The sequence below is a fragment of the Pteropus medius genome, unplaced genomic scaffold (genome assembly GCF_902729225.1).
Source record: "Pteropus medius unplaced genomic scaffold, Ma_sr-lr_union100, whole genome shotgun sequence".
NCBI lineage: Eukaryota > Metazoa > Chordata > Mammalia > Chiroptera > Pteropodidae > Pteropus > Pteropus medius.
Window position 1 is genome coordinate 1,986,496 of NW_024350924.1, and position 18,193 is coordinate 2,004,688.

The window sequence follows — 18,193 nt, forward strand, 5'->3', positions numbered from 1 at the left end:
GTTGATTGGATATGGAGAAATATTAATAAGAAGGAGACAGGCAATATCTAGGGTTCTACTTTTGGTGATTTCATGGATCGTGATGGCATTCACAAAGGTAAAGAATGAGAAGAAAACATTTGGGGAAAGAAGATAAGTTTAGTTGAGGATATACTGACTTTGATTTACTTACAGGACAAATACTTGAAAATTTCTCAATAGGACATTGAATTTTAAAAATTAGGAGATCCTGGGACATGAATAATCGATAAATAAAATAAGTTTAATGGCAGTCTTAAATGTCCATCCTCAAGCTCCATGATTTCTTCAACCACCTTCGTATTTTATTTCAGATCACCAAGACACAGTCTCTAGGAAAATGTAGTTTTCCCCTGGAAGATCAACCTCAAAAGGTTAGGGTTGTTTTATTTAAAAAAAAAAATTCCTGCTAGAACTCAAAACTCGCCCCTCCCTTTTTTCACAGCTTCTCTGTGGAGATAGGAGCCTTGAATTAGCCAATGAAAATATATCCATCACCTTCTTCCAGAGAATCCAGGCCAAAAAGCAAATCTAAACAACTGGGGCTCTTTGTCAGCTCTCCTGGGGGCAGGTGGACTGTTTACAGAGAAGAAGGTAGACAAGAAAACCACGGATGCTATTTAGTGGAGCCAACAAGAGCGCTTAAACACTGAGGCAGGAGGCAGGAGGTACGAGATGTCCGCTCCAGCGTCAGATACAGAAGGGCTTGGAGCCACTTCCTCCACCTCACAGGTGGCTCCCTGCCTGGTCTGAGTTGTCGACAGTGGAAGCACCTGCCACTGACAGTGCCGGGAACACACCGGCAGAGTCCCGCTCTCTTTTTCCAGACTCCTTTTCTGGTCTCACATTTTTTGTTGTATAAAAAACCTTCCCCGTTCATGAATTTTATTCAAGTTTTCAGGATACTAATACATTATTTGTTGATTTTTATTACTTTCATCCTCAAAGAGGTAACATTACAGGCACCTTACTAAGGCTGCGTACTGACTATACAACCTATCTCTAACAGTATCTCAAACTTTCAGATTTACCCATAAACCAAGTTGTGATCCTTAGAAATGTTTATTTACAGGCCTCCTTCTACATCAATGTCTATACCAATTGCTGGCGAATCTGAATCTCTGGAAGAAGATAGAAAAGGTGGAGAGACTCTCAAAATCCATCTTGGAATAGCAGGTACAGATGTGTAGTTTACTGGTTTTTTAATTTGTGAGAAACAGTGCTATTTGATGTCCTAAAAGAGTCCCATAGTTTCCTTCCACATGCAAAATTCTAAAAATAAATAAATAAATTCTGTGGGTATATGACACTATAGTGGGCCAATGAGTATCAGCAGAGTTTTAATTATGCGGTTTTTGGTTAAGTCGACGTTTCATTTTGTCTAAGTGTTACACTCCGACTGTTTAAAAGCTAAATGTTGCAGTGACACACACCCCCACCACCGTGTGCTTCTACTCCCCACAGATAGAACAGGGTACTGCAAAATTAGGATCAGTGAATCCTTCGCGTACTTTACCTTTTCCAATTAGCTGGTTCTCTTCAGTATTTAAATATTCTGAATTCTTTCTCTTATTGAAAGAAAAAAAAACACAGAAACTCCCTAGTTAGCCCCACACCCTTCTCTGTCTACTGCTCTTCCACTGGCTCTTGCTCTCCTTCCCCCTCCCTCTTCCTCACACTCTTCATAGCCAGACTTCCAGAAGAGTGCACTGCCCGTTATTCCTAAACATATGTGCAGTCTGGCTTCATCTTCTTTCACCTTCCTCTTAAATAATGATGTTCCACAGGGTTTAGTCCCCTTTGCTCAGCCTCCCTGGTCAGTGTCATCTGTGCCCCTGGACGTCACTGTCACGTAAATGTGAATACGATCCTGTCCCTGTGAGTTCAGTGCTTTCAGTTACACATCTGTGTTGCCTGCACACCTGCCTCCTGAACTCCAGGTACATGCTTCCAGATGCTGTTCAGAAAGGTCCACTGCATGCCTCACGTCACACTGAAATCCGGCCACCTGGCTTTCTCCTCAGCTGGTCCTTCATGACCAGGTCTTATTTGTCTCTGCGCCTCCAGCATAACACCAGGGACACAATAGAAGTTTAATGAACAGCGAAGGGCTGTCCTCAGGTGTCTCATTCCACATACCCATCACGAGGCTTCCTAACTCTTCCTCCTGTGTTTTCTAGCTCAGTGCTCCTGACATACACTGCTGCTTAGTAATTGAGTCCTGTCATTGTGCCTGCTAAACATCTCTCACTCTCACCTGGATTATTGTGAAAACCTTCATTCCTTCACTTCATTTATCCCGCTGCCAAGGTGATCTTCCCAAAATGTAGATCTGGTCATGTCACACACTTGCTTAAAGCCATGGAATTCTTTCCTTCTTTCAACTCATAGACGGTCCTTCATTAGCACCCGCTCATCTCTTCCCTTCGGTCACCTACAGCACTATATCCTATATGCCAACTTTACCAAACAATTTGCTTTTCTACAAATAAGCATGCTGTTCCTGACGCCTTTCCCCACCTTATCAGGCTGAGGAATTCCCAGACATCGTTACAGACCTGGAGTTTACCTCCTCTGTGAGGTCTTTCCTCCGTTAGCACTAGTCCTCTGAAGCTCCTACTAGCTTCTTTTTGGTGTTTGTACATATTTTAAAACTTGCCGCACTGGATTGTAACTGCTTCTACTTCTAAATTCTGAGCATATATTTTGTGAGAATTTATAAGAATATACCTGACTAATTTTTATTAGAAATACCGGACAACAAAAACTGCAATAGTTTTATTTAAGGTAGAGTGCTGTTAAATCTTATGAAAAACACTATAGTTCTTCAGTAAACTAAGTATTTAAATTTTTTTATTTCCTTGCAATACATTTGTGTACATTGTACTGATTTAAATGGATCTCTTTCATCTACGGCCACCCTGAACATAGCCGATCTCATCTGATCTCAGAAGCTAGGCAGGATCGGGCCTGGTTAGTACTTGGATGGGAGGCCACGTAGGAATACCAGGTGCTGTAGGTTTAAAACTAATAATAAATAAATTGATCTCTTTCACTTTGTAACTTATTTTTCTTGATAATGAATTTGGCAGTTTAGAAAATATGCAGGTTGTATACAAATTGGTCATTGACTTGTTGGCCATAATATTAACAATATGTTATGCCACATCACAGATCTTTCAGCAAAGAGTGCCTCTGTTCCAGATGAACTTGGTGCCTGTGGACATTCTAGAACATCAAGCTATGCAAGCCAGCAGTCAAAAGTATCAGGTAAAGTCTAAAAGTGAACTTGAATTCCTCAGGCATTTATTGCCTTACAGGGACTTGAATTTGCTAAGGTGTGGGAGAATGTTTGATTGCAGCATGTTTGATATTAGTATTATATCCAAAGTGATTTTCTCTGACAGGGTATAGTACCTGCCACTCCCGGTCATCTAGTTTCTCTGAGCTCTGCCATAGGAGAAATACCTCAGTAGGAAGTACATCAACAGGAATTGAAAGTATTCTAGAGCCATGTGATGAAACTGAGCAAAAAGTATCCGAACCAAATCTTGATACGGCTGATAAAGAAGACACAGTTTCAGAAACACACAACAGGTATCCTCTTGGTCTCCATTTAAATGGGGAAGGGAAAAAAACTTTGTTTTTATAGCATAATAAAAAGGAAAAATATTTTAATTATTTTCAAAGATGCCCAGTGAAACAAGATTCTGTAGAATCTCAGCTGAAGCGAGTTGATGACACCAGAGTGGATGCAGATGATATTGTGGAGAAAATATTACAAAGTCAAGACTTCAGCCTGGATTCCAGTGCAGAAGGTGTGTGGCTAACCATTAAGCGTATACAGGTTTATATGTAATCCAGGTTCGTATAACCGAGGGGTCAGCAGCAAAGAGGCAGTACCTCATGATACTGACACTTGCACGTTTGTAAAATAAATTTCATGCCCATAAAAATCTGAAGATAACTTCGCAGCTTGTTTATTTCTAAGAATGGATTTTAATTTGGAAAAGAATTAACTTTAAAAAGATGACTTTTAAACAAAGCTTTTATTGTATTCTTTAATTTTGTGTCAGTGTCTACCCTGTTTATATACCTTACAATAGTATCTACATCTGCTTTGTCCTAACTAGCCATTAGTATTTCAAGTCACTATTGTAATTTGGAAGATTGGGTGATGATCTTGAAATAATAGTGAATAACAGAAACTTTCGTTCCCTTAGCATTTTCACTGAAACTGAACATTTTAAATACCACCAATTTGAAAGGTATAATTATTCATACTGGTGTGAATAGAGAGCAGTTAACAATAGACTTGGTTTCATTATATAACTGGTTGTAAAGAGAAATAATTAAACTGTACTGGTGGAAATTTGTAGGAAGAGCTGTCTTCTTTACTCAGTTTTAAGAAAAATAGCTTTAGTAAAGTTGATGAGAAATAACTATTGGATATCTTTTAAATTGCCTATTTAAAACATGTATGTAGTTTTTGAAGTTTTATTTATTTAATGAAACTAAAATGTAAAATGTGAATTTATTATAATGTGGGTATTATTTGGCAATAATCTAATAATTGTACCTACAACAAATATTTTAAACGTGCATTACAGAAGAAGGACTACGGTTATTTGTGGGTCCTGGGGGAAGTACAACCTTTGGGAGTCATCATCTTCCAAATAGGTATGTGATCCAAATAGTATCTTATTAAGATAAAGAATAGACTGACTTTTTCTTTTAAATGCTCCGGAATGGAAGATGAAAGTTAGAAAGTTTGTATTAGACTGAGGCTAGAAAACACAAATCTTAGTAGTTCCGTGGAAGAATTGTAGCTCTTCATGTAGCTCTTAGTTTTCCTTATTCTGAGTATGTTTGAAATTATATTTTATGTTTATTTGTTGATTTTCTTAAATGTATTTTTAGAATGTATTACTAGAGGACCAGTAGAACATTGGGCAGGATGCACTATTTTAGAAAAGAGTTCTTAGTCTGATATTTTGGAAAGACCAAGGTAAGTTACATTTCACCAGTGGTCTTGTCTGTTGTGAACAACTGAGCAGCGTGCACTGGTATTAACCTTCCTCGTGCTCTCCTTTTCTCCACCCACCAGAGTCTAACATATACATAGTAAGAAGCTTTCGGAAAACCAAACATCACTTAGGTAGTTATTCAGATACAGATGAAGAAAAAGCACCTGCCATACTTATCATTCTGATTACCACCCAGTACTGCAGCAAATGACCGTGAGCACCTTAGGAATTCTGGCCAGTCCACTGCTTCCCCACAGCCTGATCCCTTTCCTCCTGTCCTGCTATCCTCCTGTCCTCCTGTGTGTCCCTTGTACTCAGTACTTTCGTGTAATATTTATGTAGAGTTCCAGCACAACTACAGAGTAAGTCAGAGTTTTAGCGGGAGGGAGCCCCTTTTGGTCCAAGACAGTTATTTTATTTTATTTTATTTTCTCTAATGTGCAAAACCTGAAAGAATTTTTAATTCTTTTCTTCTGCCAATACTCATTTTGTTGAGTACCTCCTATGTGTTCAGTACATTGCAGGGCCCAAAGGATGCAAAGGATACAGCAAACGCTCACATCAACAACTAACTACAATGAGAAGTGATGGGTAGGTAAGAGAGGTTAGATAATAGAAAGAGGCTATAAGGGAATAGTTTATTTGGAAAAAGTTTTGTAGAGGACATAACACAATTTAAACCTTTCATAACTTTCATTGACTGATCTACTCATGAAATTCATTAACTATTTATTGGGCCAATTTGTTGGTAAGGATGGTAAGAGGAAAGACCCAGCTCTTGCCCTCTGCTAGCTTATGGTCCAGCACATGAGGCTGGCAAACTACATTCCAAGAGTCCAGTGGGTCCACTGCCTGTGTGAGCAAATAAAGTTTAATTGAAGTACAAGTGCACCTGTTTATGTATTGTCCATGGCTGCTCTGTGCTGCAGTAGCAGAGTTGAGTAGTACGACAGAGACCATACGGCCCTCCAAGCCTCAGATGTTTATTACCGGACCCTTTCTTTCCAGGATGTGAGACACAGAAATAAACTAAAGTTTATAATAGTATTATAAGTACTGTAATATAGAGAAGTAAAGGAAACTCTGAGAACAGAGATGGGACCTCACTCAGACAGAAAACTTCCTGGAAGAGTTGACACCTGAAGAGAGACTTTGGATGAATAAAAGATCAGGTGGTTCATTACTGGCTAGTTATGAGGAAGACAAATTTTTCTGGTAGTAGCAATAAGCGGGAATTTATGGGCACAGTAATTATATAATAATATATAATAATTATAAATAACACTTATTGAGTATTTATTAGTTATATGTCAGGCACCATATATATGTTTCATTCAGTTCTTACATTATCTCTTTTACTACAACATACTATTGTTAATTTTTAAAAAGAAGAAACAAAAATACAAAGAGATTAAGGTAATTTAACCAAGGCCTTTAAACTAGTAAGTAGAAAACCAAGATTCAAATTCATTGCTCTTTGAGTCCAAAGCCAATTTATTATACTTAACCATTATACCTTACTGGCTCATGACTAATAAAACCTACTTAGACAATTGTCAATAAACAGGTCTTTCTAAGGAGAAGGGCATGTGAAATGAATTGTGGGACATGAGGTTGGCAAGTATCTTGAAGCCAAGTTGTAAATGGCCTCTGTCGCCGTAATGAAATGTTTACCCTTATCCTTTGTACATTGAGGAACCATTGGTCATTCTTTGGCAGGGATGTGACTTATCAGATTGGCATTTAAGAAAAGTAATTGGCCGTAATTTGGAGGGTAAATTGGAATTAGGAGCAACAAGTAGCAGGGAACGGTTAGAAAAAGTAATATTTATGAGGATAGTTACATATATGGTAGACAGAACGTGTTTTTGAATTAAGAGACTTGGGTTCACATCCTAGCAGACCACTTTTGGTGCAAATTATTTAACTTCTATTGAACTTACCTCTGTTGGAAAATGTGATCATTTTGTCTTAAAGGATATGTGACATGATATACTTAGATAGTAAATCTTAGCTATCATTAATGTAGGTAGAGGAACAGCAAAAGATACAGTTCCAACCAAAAGGAACCAAAATAGTAAATGCTCAAAAGCGTAGGCTCTCAGGAGACTGCTCAGGGTCAAGTCAGAGCTCTTCCCTTGTTGACTTTACTGATGGTATTAATCTCTGTACACCTTATTTTCCTCACCTGTGAAATGGGAGTGATAAGTAACCTAACTCAGGATTTTTGTGAAGATTAAGTTAGATAATTTATGTAAAGTATTTAACACGGTGCCTGGCACACAGAAAGCTCTCAATATATGCTAACTATCTGTGTTGTTATTCAGAGGAAAGATAATTTCTAGTTAACAGAAAATCTAGAACCTAAGATAAAAAGGCATTTATGTCAGTTAAGAATTCTGTCTCCCACGCCCTTCCTAAATGGATGTGAGAATAAACACCCAATACGTGAAAGCCTAAAATGATTAATAGGGGTCGAAGTAGGTGATTAACGTTACATGCCACCAAAAGATGGAGGAATGTCAGAGGCAGTGTGTCATAGTGAAAAGAGAATGGGCCATGGAGTCAGACATGGGTTTGCTTCCAGGCTTAGCCATAATGACGCAGCTTAGCCGTGACCTCTCGCTTGCTACCAAAAAGACAACTGCATCACTGGGATTGACAACACAGGCTCTGGAGTGGGCAGCCTGGGTGTAGTCCCAGGCTTCACAACTTTCAGCTATGTGTCTTTGGTTAAGTTACTTCTCTCTGCCTCAGTTTCCTCACCTGTAAAATAGCAATGATAATAGAACCCACCTCGTAAGAATTATACAGTTTAAATGAAATAAGATAAGACATGTAAATGCTTAGAACAGAATCTGGCCTGTAGTAAACACTCAACTACTTTATATACACTAATTAACGGTCTATCTCGAAGCATTATTATCAAGATTAAGCTATTTGAACTACCCAGGACAATACTTGTATACATAGTCTCTCCATAAGTAGTGGGTATTCATCGGAGAAGCTAATGTGTTAGCATTAGCTCTGTTCTTTGAGATAAACTGGCAGCACAAGATGAAACCAGAATCATTTTACCTAGGGCACAGAAGAAGCACAAGAACCATAGTTCAGAAAGGGAACCCATGAGAATGAAGAGAACAGAACGACAAGCGATAAGAGACTTGGGGAGGAATATTACTGTAATCTCATTTTAAGTCTGGTGGACACAGCCTGGCCAGCTCAGGGTTGCTTACAGAGCCCTGTATGCACCTTCTCGCTTGCATTTAATTTCTGACAAGTTGTCTGTTTTCATTTCCATATATATTCCTCTATGATTTATCTTTCATCTCTGGCTGCTTTACTGTCATTTTCTTTATTACTATTTTTTAGAAGTTTTCATCAAATTTGAGCCATTATTCTCCTCCCCTTCTAATATCCTGACCTATAACTTCTAGACCCCAGCATCCCCGAGCTGACTCCCACTCAGATCACCTACCTAGCTGTGTTTGAGGTCTCCCTGCCTGCACCACAGGCTGGGAGGGTCCTGAGGGGAACAGCTTCAGGCAGCAAGCGGGGGCAGTTGTTTGGCTTTCTTCATTTATTTCCCTTCTCTTAGGACCTGTCCTGTGCTGCCTGTTGTCAGTGTGTGAAAACCGTCATTTCATATATTCTGTCCAATTTTCTTATTTATTTATTTATTTATTTTTTAATCGAAGAAATTATTTAAATTTTTTAAGCCCCCCATCCCGGTCTACCTCCCCCTCCCCACTTTCCCCTACCCTCTGGTGATCTATCCAGTTTTCTAGTTATAGAAAGCAGAAAAGAAAGTCTGTTACTCCATCATTGCCAGAAGCAGAACCATTTTAGGGCATCTAAAAGCCAGTGTCTTCACGATGCTCATCAAGGTTCCTGCAAACTGATTATCTGTAGCCAAGGGTGCTGTTCACTGCTGTTCTGTTGAGGATATTGCTGTTTCTTCTTCAAGTTTGAATCTGTGAAAAACAGCAGTCTCTGAACAATCAACAGAAAAGTCTAACTGGTGGACTGGTAACCACTACCTTACTTTCATTTTATTTTAGTTCTGGTCTTACCGATCTCTGACATACTCAGAGTGAAATGTCAGATAGTAGCCCCTGACATCTTGAGAAATGAGGAGATGGGTACCCAGTGATAACTTTAAGCAGTAATACCCTGCCTCCAGCAACACCACCTCAACTCTCCTCCTAATCACTCAAGAGAAGTAGAGTGATCCTCATCCAAAAATAAGCCCAGCTGCCACTGGGCTGCTTATAAAAGACACCGGGTGCTTTTATAGGCTTATAGAAACCCTTTATCCTCCCAGACCAAGAAATAATAGAGGGAACATGTGTGTTCATCCCATTATAACATAAGGCCAAGGTACTAGGTGCAACAGTAACCAAAAAAAAAAAAACCTATTGATGAAGCCATCACTTAAATGCTTTATTCACAAAGCTTGCAAATTTCGAGTCTTTTCGTTCTCTCCATATTTCATTAATAGAAGTCAGTTAGTATATGACGTATTAAGGCAAAGGCTAAGTTACTATAATGAAGAGACCCCAAAATACAGGCTGATGAGACAGGTTTGTCCCAGAAGCGATTCATTGACCCAGGACCTTCACCATCCTCCTTACCTGTGTTGTCAAAATTGGATTGCCACCAATCTAAAGCAAGCAATCTCCCTTTGAGCAAGTGAGGCAGAAATTGACACTTCTCCATTCACATTCCCCTGGGGAAACTGTCACGTGGCCACATCTGTCTTCAGAAGAGTTTAGGAGTGTGGTCTCTAGCCAAGTAGCCTCTACCTAGCTAAAACTGCGAAAAGAGGAGAATAGATTTGAGGATACAACCAGCCTGTCAAACCAAGCAAGTGAAGAAATAAATCGCTCTCGAAGATTATTTTTCCTTCATCTACATTACATGGATATAATTTAAAATACTGACCATGTATAAAGATATTTGCATATTGACTAAAAGAATTCTTCAAAGTACGTTAAGAAACCACACTACTTAAGCAACTAAAAACTACCATCCATTAATTCTGTGCCCGACCTGAACTGCCAGAGTCAATTATATGTTCTTGGGCAAGACTGACTTTAGGATTTATATATAAACATGTTTGCCACAGTGTGTCGATAGGGTAAGAATTTGGAAACATTACTAGATTATTGTGGGAAAATAAGTATGAGGATCAGGGACTAGACTAATCCAACGTATTATAAACATTTAGTATTTCAAGTTTTTTCTATCTGTGACATCTTTAAAACTTGTGGAAGTCAGATCTAGTAGAAAATGGCTAAAACCCTCTCTCTTTGGAGGCAGGGTTAACTAGAACAATTTCAAACACCATGGCTCAAAATGGTGAAGTTTTTTTCTTTTTCCTACTCTTGTAGGGTGGTGTCTGGAGCTTATGAACAAGTCGTGATCAAGCGCTAGAAGTCAAGCTGGTGAACTGAAGCGTCCCTGTGGGCAGTTGAGCTGTCAAGGCACTTCATCTAAGCACTTATGACAAAATGAACCTATTTTTAAAAATGAGCATGTTCATCTATCAAGAGGAAAGCCAACACTGATTTCTTCTCTGAAGATGCTCACCGCTGTCCTCGCCCATGCACCAAGAGGCAACATCGGGATGACAGTATCAAAGCAGCTGCCATGTGCGCTTAGGGGTCACTGCACATAATAATGAAAGGACTGCTTTTTCTTTCAAAACAACCCAGTGGGGAAAACAGCACTCTACATGTAAGTCTAGTTCTAATGTCGAAGTGTAAAACCTGTGATAGAGGTGCTCAACAGATTTAGGCTATAATTATTTAATTTTGTGTTTGAGAGACAATATGAAGATCATTTAAACCCTATAAATTCTGTCAAGATAACTATAATCCCTGTTAAGGAAATCTTCCATATCATACTACCTACAGTATTATACTAAGTTTATTTATACTAAGATAATTGATATAAAAGTGTGGGTGTTCAAGCTTTGGGGAGAAGTTATACTACAAATTAAACATGTAAAATGCTTAATAATTCTAAACATTATTAGTCATAAATCAAATAACAAGTGTATTTAAGTCTGAGATCCATGAATGGGTATAGTGCCACGTTTTGCAGTATATATTGTTACTCATTAATATTAGATGAGCTGCAGAACTCCCACTAGCACTGTATAAGAAATTCAGGAGACATTTAACATTTGATATGTTAGGCTACCTTAAGGCACTCTAACATGAGAGCTGTTTTAACTAACTGAATAATATCTGCTGGTTCCAGGAGTCAAAATTTAGAGCAACAGGAGGAAAATTGTGATATGATGAGGAACAGAGCAGCCTTTTCTCTGTAAGTTCAGGCTTATCTGAAATTGAAAATTATTCCGAGGAGGTAGTGGATAAAAGGGAACAACTGCTGGACGTTACTGACATGGACCTGTGGTCTTCTGTTTTAGCCCCCACGATCAGATACTACGTTTTCTTCTTACTATATCAGAAATTAGTTGTTTTGAGGCAAGAATAGAATATATCATACATGAAATAAAGCTTTTAAAATAAGAATATCTGATCTGGATCCAGTTTAACAGCATAGCAGATAAACCTGAAGAGTTTCTCTGGTCTTATATGACAGTTTCTGTGTGGAAAGATCTCAGTTTATTTGGAATCAGTCACTGACGAAAAATGTAGATCCTATAGAACTAGAAATTCCCAGTCTGTACTCCCAAAACCATGTCCAAGTAACATAGCACATTAGAGCAGAATTACTTTGGTCTAGGTATTTTCATGTTGGCAAAATAAGGGAAAAAAGTGTTATTTTTAAGAAAATATTATTTTAATATCCAAAGTGAGAGGTTTGGGAAAATTTGAATAGTACATGTTACAGCTTTTGTTGTTTTAATATTTCAAGGACTAGGTATTATAAATGAATCTAATACTACTTTTATAAATAAATGCTGAGATTTATAAAGAGATGGCACCCCAGTTTAGAATATTTTGAATGTTAAGATTTTTGGAGTCATTAAACTTTCTTATTTTTTAAGATTCGTTTTGAAGAAAAAAAAAATGACCTGAACATTTTAATCTAACCAAGGAAAATATTATGTTAAGTGATAAAGACTTGCTATCTGTGAATAAATGAGTAAACTGGTCCATTCATTATATATGATGGGAAAAAAAAATCAAAGTTTTTAATAATGGTATGAAGATATTGTTTAGAGAGAGATTATGACATTTTGAAAACATTTTTCTATTTTCAAAATATCATTTCTAGACTATTTTTTATTGGTGCTTCTGCAAATGATAATAAAAACTAGATTGTAAGCGAGGTTCAGTAAGGACGTTCTTCAGATATGTGTAAGGTGCTGGAATTAGCACCGGCTCTGTTTTATTCACCCTTGGCTGCCCTTGGCCAATACGTTTATACCAGATTGGCTCTCTGTATTTAAAAATGATCTAGAATTATTTTTTAAAAACAAAATGTAGATTTTGAAAAGCAAAAAAATCATGGCTTTATAATTTTAGCAGCCACCAGAGATATCTCGATTTATATATGAGTAAATATAACAAACATTTTAATAATAGAAATAATTAGGAAGAAAAGAGATGGCATTGTCCTCTGTAGTCAGTGGTCTCGATTTATTTTATTCTGTTTTGTGTTCCATCAGCCTACTTTGCAGTCACATTTCATTCCAGTCCTTGAAAATATTTGTTAAAGGTTGTCTAAGTGTCTGCCTTACTTCTTAGAGCATGTACTGTCAATATTTTAACCATGACGTAGCTATTGAAAAAAAATCAATTATTAAATACCAGGTCCCCTTTTGATTTCATTTTGAGTTTAGATTATCTATTTTGAAAAAGCAAGTCTTAATACATTGATTTTTAAATATTAAAGTCAAATTTCAAATCACCCAGTCTTGGAGAATTTGCAGATATGTAACATTTTCTAATCCTATGCAAGAGAAAAAGATTAATGATATTTTAAAGCTATCTGTTTGTGATCAGATAAGAAAGAGTCTTAAATATCCTTTGAGGGGGAAATATAGAAGCAGGTCAGGAGCCCACTTCCTGTGACTGAGACCAGAGAGGATATGAAGGGTAGCAAAGGGAAGAGAAGGTCCTGGGCCATTAGTTTACACCTAACAGTTGACTGCCTTTTGTGGTAGTGTTGAAGGCTTCTGTATACAAACAACCGATGTAGATTTGTATTTATAATCTGACAAAGTCTTGACCAAGAATCTTAAAGTCCACCATCCCATTCCAGCAAAATACTATCAGAGTAATGATATCCAAACAAGATTCTTCTGTATATGCCTTTTTTTTTTTTCTTTTGCATGAAAACTGTGAGCCACAGAGGTCCGACACTTAGCCCATTTGTTGCTAGAAGGGAAAAAAATCTACTAGCCTTCAGTCAAACTATATTCAAGTAGCATTGAGTTTTAATAAATTAAAACGTCCAGAAGTAATTTTAGACTTTGAGATTTCCATGCTAACTAGACCACTTTGCAAGCTGAAGCTGACAGTGTTGTTAAATACTTCACTGACGTACTCTGAAGTGTTAGGCTTCAGTATATAAAATGATGTTCTGAAAGAGACTGGGTTCAGGTGATGGAGTCATATTTTATCTTAACAGGTCTTTAACTGAGGCAGTTCAGAAATCTACTTGGTCAGTTCTAGATGGTACGTCATGTGAATATAATCGGGTACTGTAGTTAAAATTGTGTTATGCCGCTATTTATATGTTAGCCCAGGTACTATGCATAATTTTAATAGCTGAGATGTTAAAGAATATAAAATCTAAAAATATAAAGGATGAAATATGCCTATATTACTGTTTTAGGACTGCTCTGGAAATAAAGGCCTTATTATTCCTTTATATGTGATTTTTCATAAGAAAATATATGCACAGTATATTTTAAATGGTCATGTAGGTGGTCTCTAGCTACTCCCCCATATGACAGAGCTGGCAAAAATTTTAATATACACAAACAATATACTTAGTATTTACAAATGTTTACATTCAACTTATGTGTATAAGAAAATTCTCTTGCTGATACTCACTGGCCAACTCCTTTGCAGAGGAAGATGTTTAGGGTATATGCAGTTTGATTGGTTTTTGTGGAAATACATCTTGTTTGGAGGATCACCTTCCTCTTGTGCATTTATTTGATCCTGTGGAAGTTCAGTCATGAGTAATCATGTAAATGTTTATGAAAAAAAATTTACTGAAGTGACTCCATTATATTCTGTTCTAATACTTGGAGAATGACCTTCATATTTATATATTTCTTTGTTTTAACTGCACGACTATAAATCCAGGAAATGTTTCCTCTTTCCTTTTTTTTTTTTACAAAATAATTTTTTATTGTAAAGTATTTGTAATGTAAGGGCGAATCTTATACATGTTAAATAAAAATCATATCTTAAAGTTTAGAATGTTGTTTATACTTTAAAATTTCAGTTACGATTCTCTTGCTGACCAAGGTAAGAAAACAGAAGTGAAAAGACCAGTATAACTTTTCCTGAGGGTTCCCCTTTATTACAGGTAGCATAGCACAGATTTGAGTGCCTTCAGTAAAGGACACTTCTTTGAACCCTGAGGCAGCCCCTGCAGTGGCGTTGACCTTGGAATAAGACAGACCTGAGTCTGAATTCAAACTACCCTATGAGCATGTTCTCTAACCTTGGGTGGAGATAATACCACTCACTTTTTTGAGTTGTAAGATGTTAAGAATATGCCACTTCGTAGGCACTCAGAATTTTCCTTTGTGTAGATCTGCGTACATGTCTTCATTCTAGTGTTAGACACATAGAAGGTGGTCAATAAATGTGCCACTATTAGAGATTAAGATTACCACTTAAATGACATTCAGTGATACCACAACCTGCAAACTGTTCTTCCCTTTGACTAGAATATCCTCCCACAGGAAAAACAATGCCAACACATTCCCTATGCTGATACACATATTATAATAGCAATTTTAAGTTAATAAAGAAATACAGTTCAGTATGAATCTGAACCCGGATCTTTCTCTGCAGATTGTCATGGCTTCCCTGGGCAGTGCAGATTATATGAGTTAAGGAGAAAGCACCCTGCTTGCTGGCAGAAGCGGGGTAGGGTTTGGGCTCTCTAAGGAAAACCGTCAGATTTCCTTCCCAGAACATAGGATCATAGGGGATCGCCCAGGATACCTTAGTGCCAGATCATAGCAGAACATCTCAGGTGTCTCTGATCTGCTCACATTTCAAGCCTGGAGTTCCCAGGCCCAGCCTTCTTGTCATGACTCGACGCCTAGTGTTTTTCTCTCCCTTCTCCCCCATCCTTGGGCCCTCTCTCTTTCACCTTATTTTACCTCTTCCTTTCTGTATATCATATACCTGGTAGCAGCACTGACAAGGAGATGAATCTTTTTTTCCATTTGCATGATGCAAAATCTTCCATGGAGTAAGCTCATCTCACATTACACAAATGTAACAAAAATTTAGGAAACATATAAACAGAAAAGGCTTAAATTTAGACATTTCCTGAGTTAGTGACCTTTATCCCAGATGGACCCATGTAATGAAATGTCAGAGACGTTCCTGTGTGAATTAGTGTAGACCCCATTCCTATGCAGTTACAACTCAGCTAGATCGAGGCCTCTTGTCATCCAGTTCCCCAAAGCAAATGACTTCACTAGATCTTTATACCAGCAGCAACTTTCCTATGTTGGAAAAGCTTTAATTAAACCTCTATAGAAAATTAGCATAAGATTTTTTTCTTTCCTTTTTTTTTTTTTTTTGCATCTTATATCAGGGAGTCTTCAAAGCAAAAGAATGCATTATCTTTAAGTAGAAAAAGTGTGCCACCTTCTGGTATTGAACTTCAGTGATTCAGTTCAAATATACCTCTCCTACAGGATTTTGTGTTTGCCCTTCTTTCCCCTATATTATATGGAAGTCCAAAGAAAAACACTTTATATTTTTTCAGTACTTATTTTAAATAATTTTAAATACTTAGAAAAAGATTTTTAAGCATTGCACATTTTGCTTAAATAGGGTGAAATTGTTTTTCTTTAGATTGGGATGAATGAAAGATTGTGTAAATTCAGTTCCATGAGGATTCTTACTAGAAAAGACTGGGTGGTCAACATGATAAAAGGCTTCTAGACAGAGGGACAAGACTGGACAAAGGTATAGCATTGGGAAAACAGAGCCTCCTCAATGAAAAAAAGAATGAGAGTCATGGATTCGGTGTGGCAATAGGGAGCAATGTATTGTTTCTGGGAAAGACTAAAATGATCAGAGCTTAATTTGACTAAACCCAGCTGAAGTCACAGCATACAGGATGAAATGGAGGAGGCAGACATGAATGCAGCACTGCAGGCAGAGTACATAGTTTGACAGGAACCTTAGGAACCCAACAGATAAATGGGCAGAGGGCACTGACAGTTAATTTTCAAAAGCATGTAACAAGCATGCCACCAGCTTTGAAAACTAGTTGTGGATGGGGATTAAACATGAAGGAATGAGAGACATCCCCAGATCTCTCCTCTTGAAACAACAATAAGCTGAACATCTAAAACTCAACAAAAAAACACCCAAACTGCACACCAGCACGTTTGAGCATGGGATCTGCGCATAAGAGCTACCGCAGGTCAGAACCCCGGGTGTCGGGCAGTGGACTGAGAGAAATAAAGAAGCTGCCTCTCCTAGCCGGAGCTCCCTGCAGGAGGAGGGGGAGGGGAGAAGGAGTGGTGAGTTCCCTGAACAGCACTGCCTGGAAGTGCTGTGAGCTCCATGCGGCCAGAGGCAGTGCGCAGTCATCAAAGCAGAAGGCAGAGAAACAGGGATGGCAGAAAAGCGGGGACAGCAGAGAAACAACAGATGATTTTTACCAGCCACGATTACAAAACAGGCTGAGCCGCAGACCCCATCCCACAACCCAGAGGGCCCCTCCCCCCATACCCTCTGACCGATCCCAGCAGAGCCCTGGGGGAATCTGAGCAAACACTACCGAAACTGTCACTAACACTGACAGGAACTGAGACTGAGAGTAGCAAGCATGATTAAACACCAATAAGTAAAAAAAAAGACATTATTAAGACTTTATATAAAGCAGAGATCCAAGAGACTTAGACACCACCTACTGGAAACCAAAAGAAAAACACCTTTGCAACATGCTAGGGACCATTATATAATAAACCTTCATTCTGGTTTAAAAAAAGGCAGAATACACTTCCATTAATGCCCAGGCGGAGAAATAGTCCATTAAACACCATGAACAACCAAGGTGACAGGGCATCTCAGAAATAAAGAGAAAAATCTCCAGAAAATTATCTTACAGACATAGAAATAGGCGACTTAAATGACAGAGAATTCAGGATGGCACTTCTGAAAAAACTCAATGAGATCTGAAACGGTTCCTATCAACAATTTCAGGAAATGAAAAAATAACTAGATGAGCGGAATGAGTTCTTTAGCAAGGAGATCGAAATCCTCAAAAAGAACCGAATAGACCTTCTGGAGATAAAGAACACACGGCAAGAGTTGAAAAATGAAATAACAAGCTTGGGATATAGAATCGACCAAATGGAAGAAAGGATCAGTGATATCAAAGACAGAAATCTAAAATTAGATCAGCAGGAAGAAGAGAGAAACCAAAGAATGAAAAATAATGAAAGGGAAATACAAGAACTAGCTGATACCATCAGGAGAGGAATCATAAGAATAATGGGAATTCTCGAAGGGAAGGAAAAGGAGCAGGGACTAGAAAGCATTTTCAGACAAATAGTTGACAAGAATTTCCCAATCTAAGGAATGAGCTGGACCTTGGAATTATCTCAACCCAAAAAGGCCTTCACCAAGACACACTGTATTAAAATTATCAAAAATCAATGACAAAGACAGAATTCTCAGGGCAGCCAGGTAGAAGAAAACGGTAACTTATAAAGGAAAACCCATTAGATTATCATCAGACTTCTCAGCACAAACCTTACAAGCCAGAAAGGAGTGGAATCAAATATTCAAACTATTAAATGTAAGGAACTACCAGCCAAGAATAATGTATCCAGCTAAGCTCTCCTTTAGATATGAATGAGAAATAAAGACCTTTCCAGACATACAAAAATTGAGGGAATTCTCCACTACAAGGCCTGCACTACAGGAAATACTGAAAAGGGTCAGCTC

At 37.9% G+C, this 18,193-nt stretch overlaps 1 protein-coding gene and 1 pseudogene across 1 annotated transcript in view; both read left to right on the top strand.

Annotated features, from left to right (window-relative positions):
- Window positions 1–13,352, top strand: part of EEIG2 (EEIG family member 2) — a 55,219-nt gene extending 41,867 nt beyond the window's left edge. The window contains exons 6-11 of the mRNA XM_039841029.1: window positions 1,091–1,194; window positions 3,193–3,288; window positions 3,426–3,615; window positions 3,709–3,836; window positions 4,629–4,698; window positions 10,439–13,352. Coding sequence (XP_039696963.1) covers window positions 1,091–1,194; window positions 3,193–3,288; window positions 3,426–3,615; window positions 3,709–3,836; window positions 4,629–4,698; window positions 10,439–10,481 — 631 coding nt within the window. The 3' untranslated portion in view covers window positions 10,482–13,352. The remainder of the gene's footprint in view (window positions 1–1,090; window positions 1,195–3,192; window positions 3,289–3,425; window positions 3,616–3,708; window positions 3,837–4,628; window positions 4,699–10,438) is intronic.
- Window positions 2,927–3,040, top strand: LOC120585301 (uncharacterized; annotated as a pseudogene).
- Window positions 13,353–18,193: the final 4,841 nt, after the last annotated feature.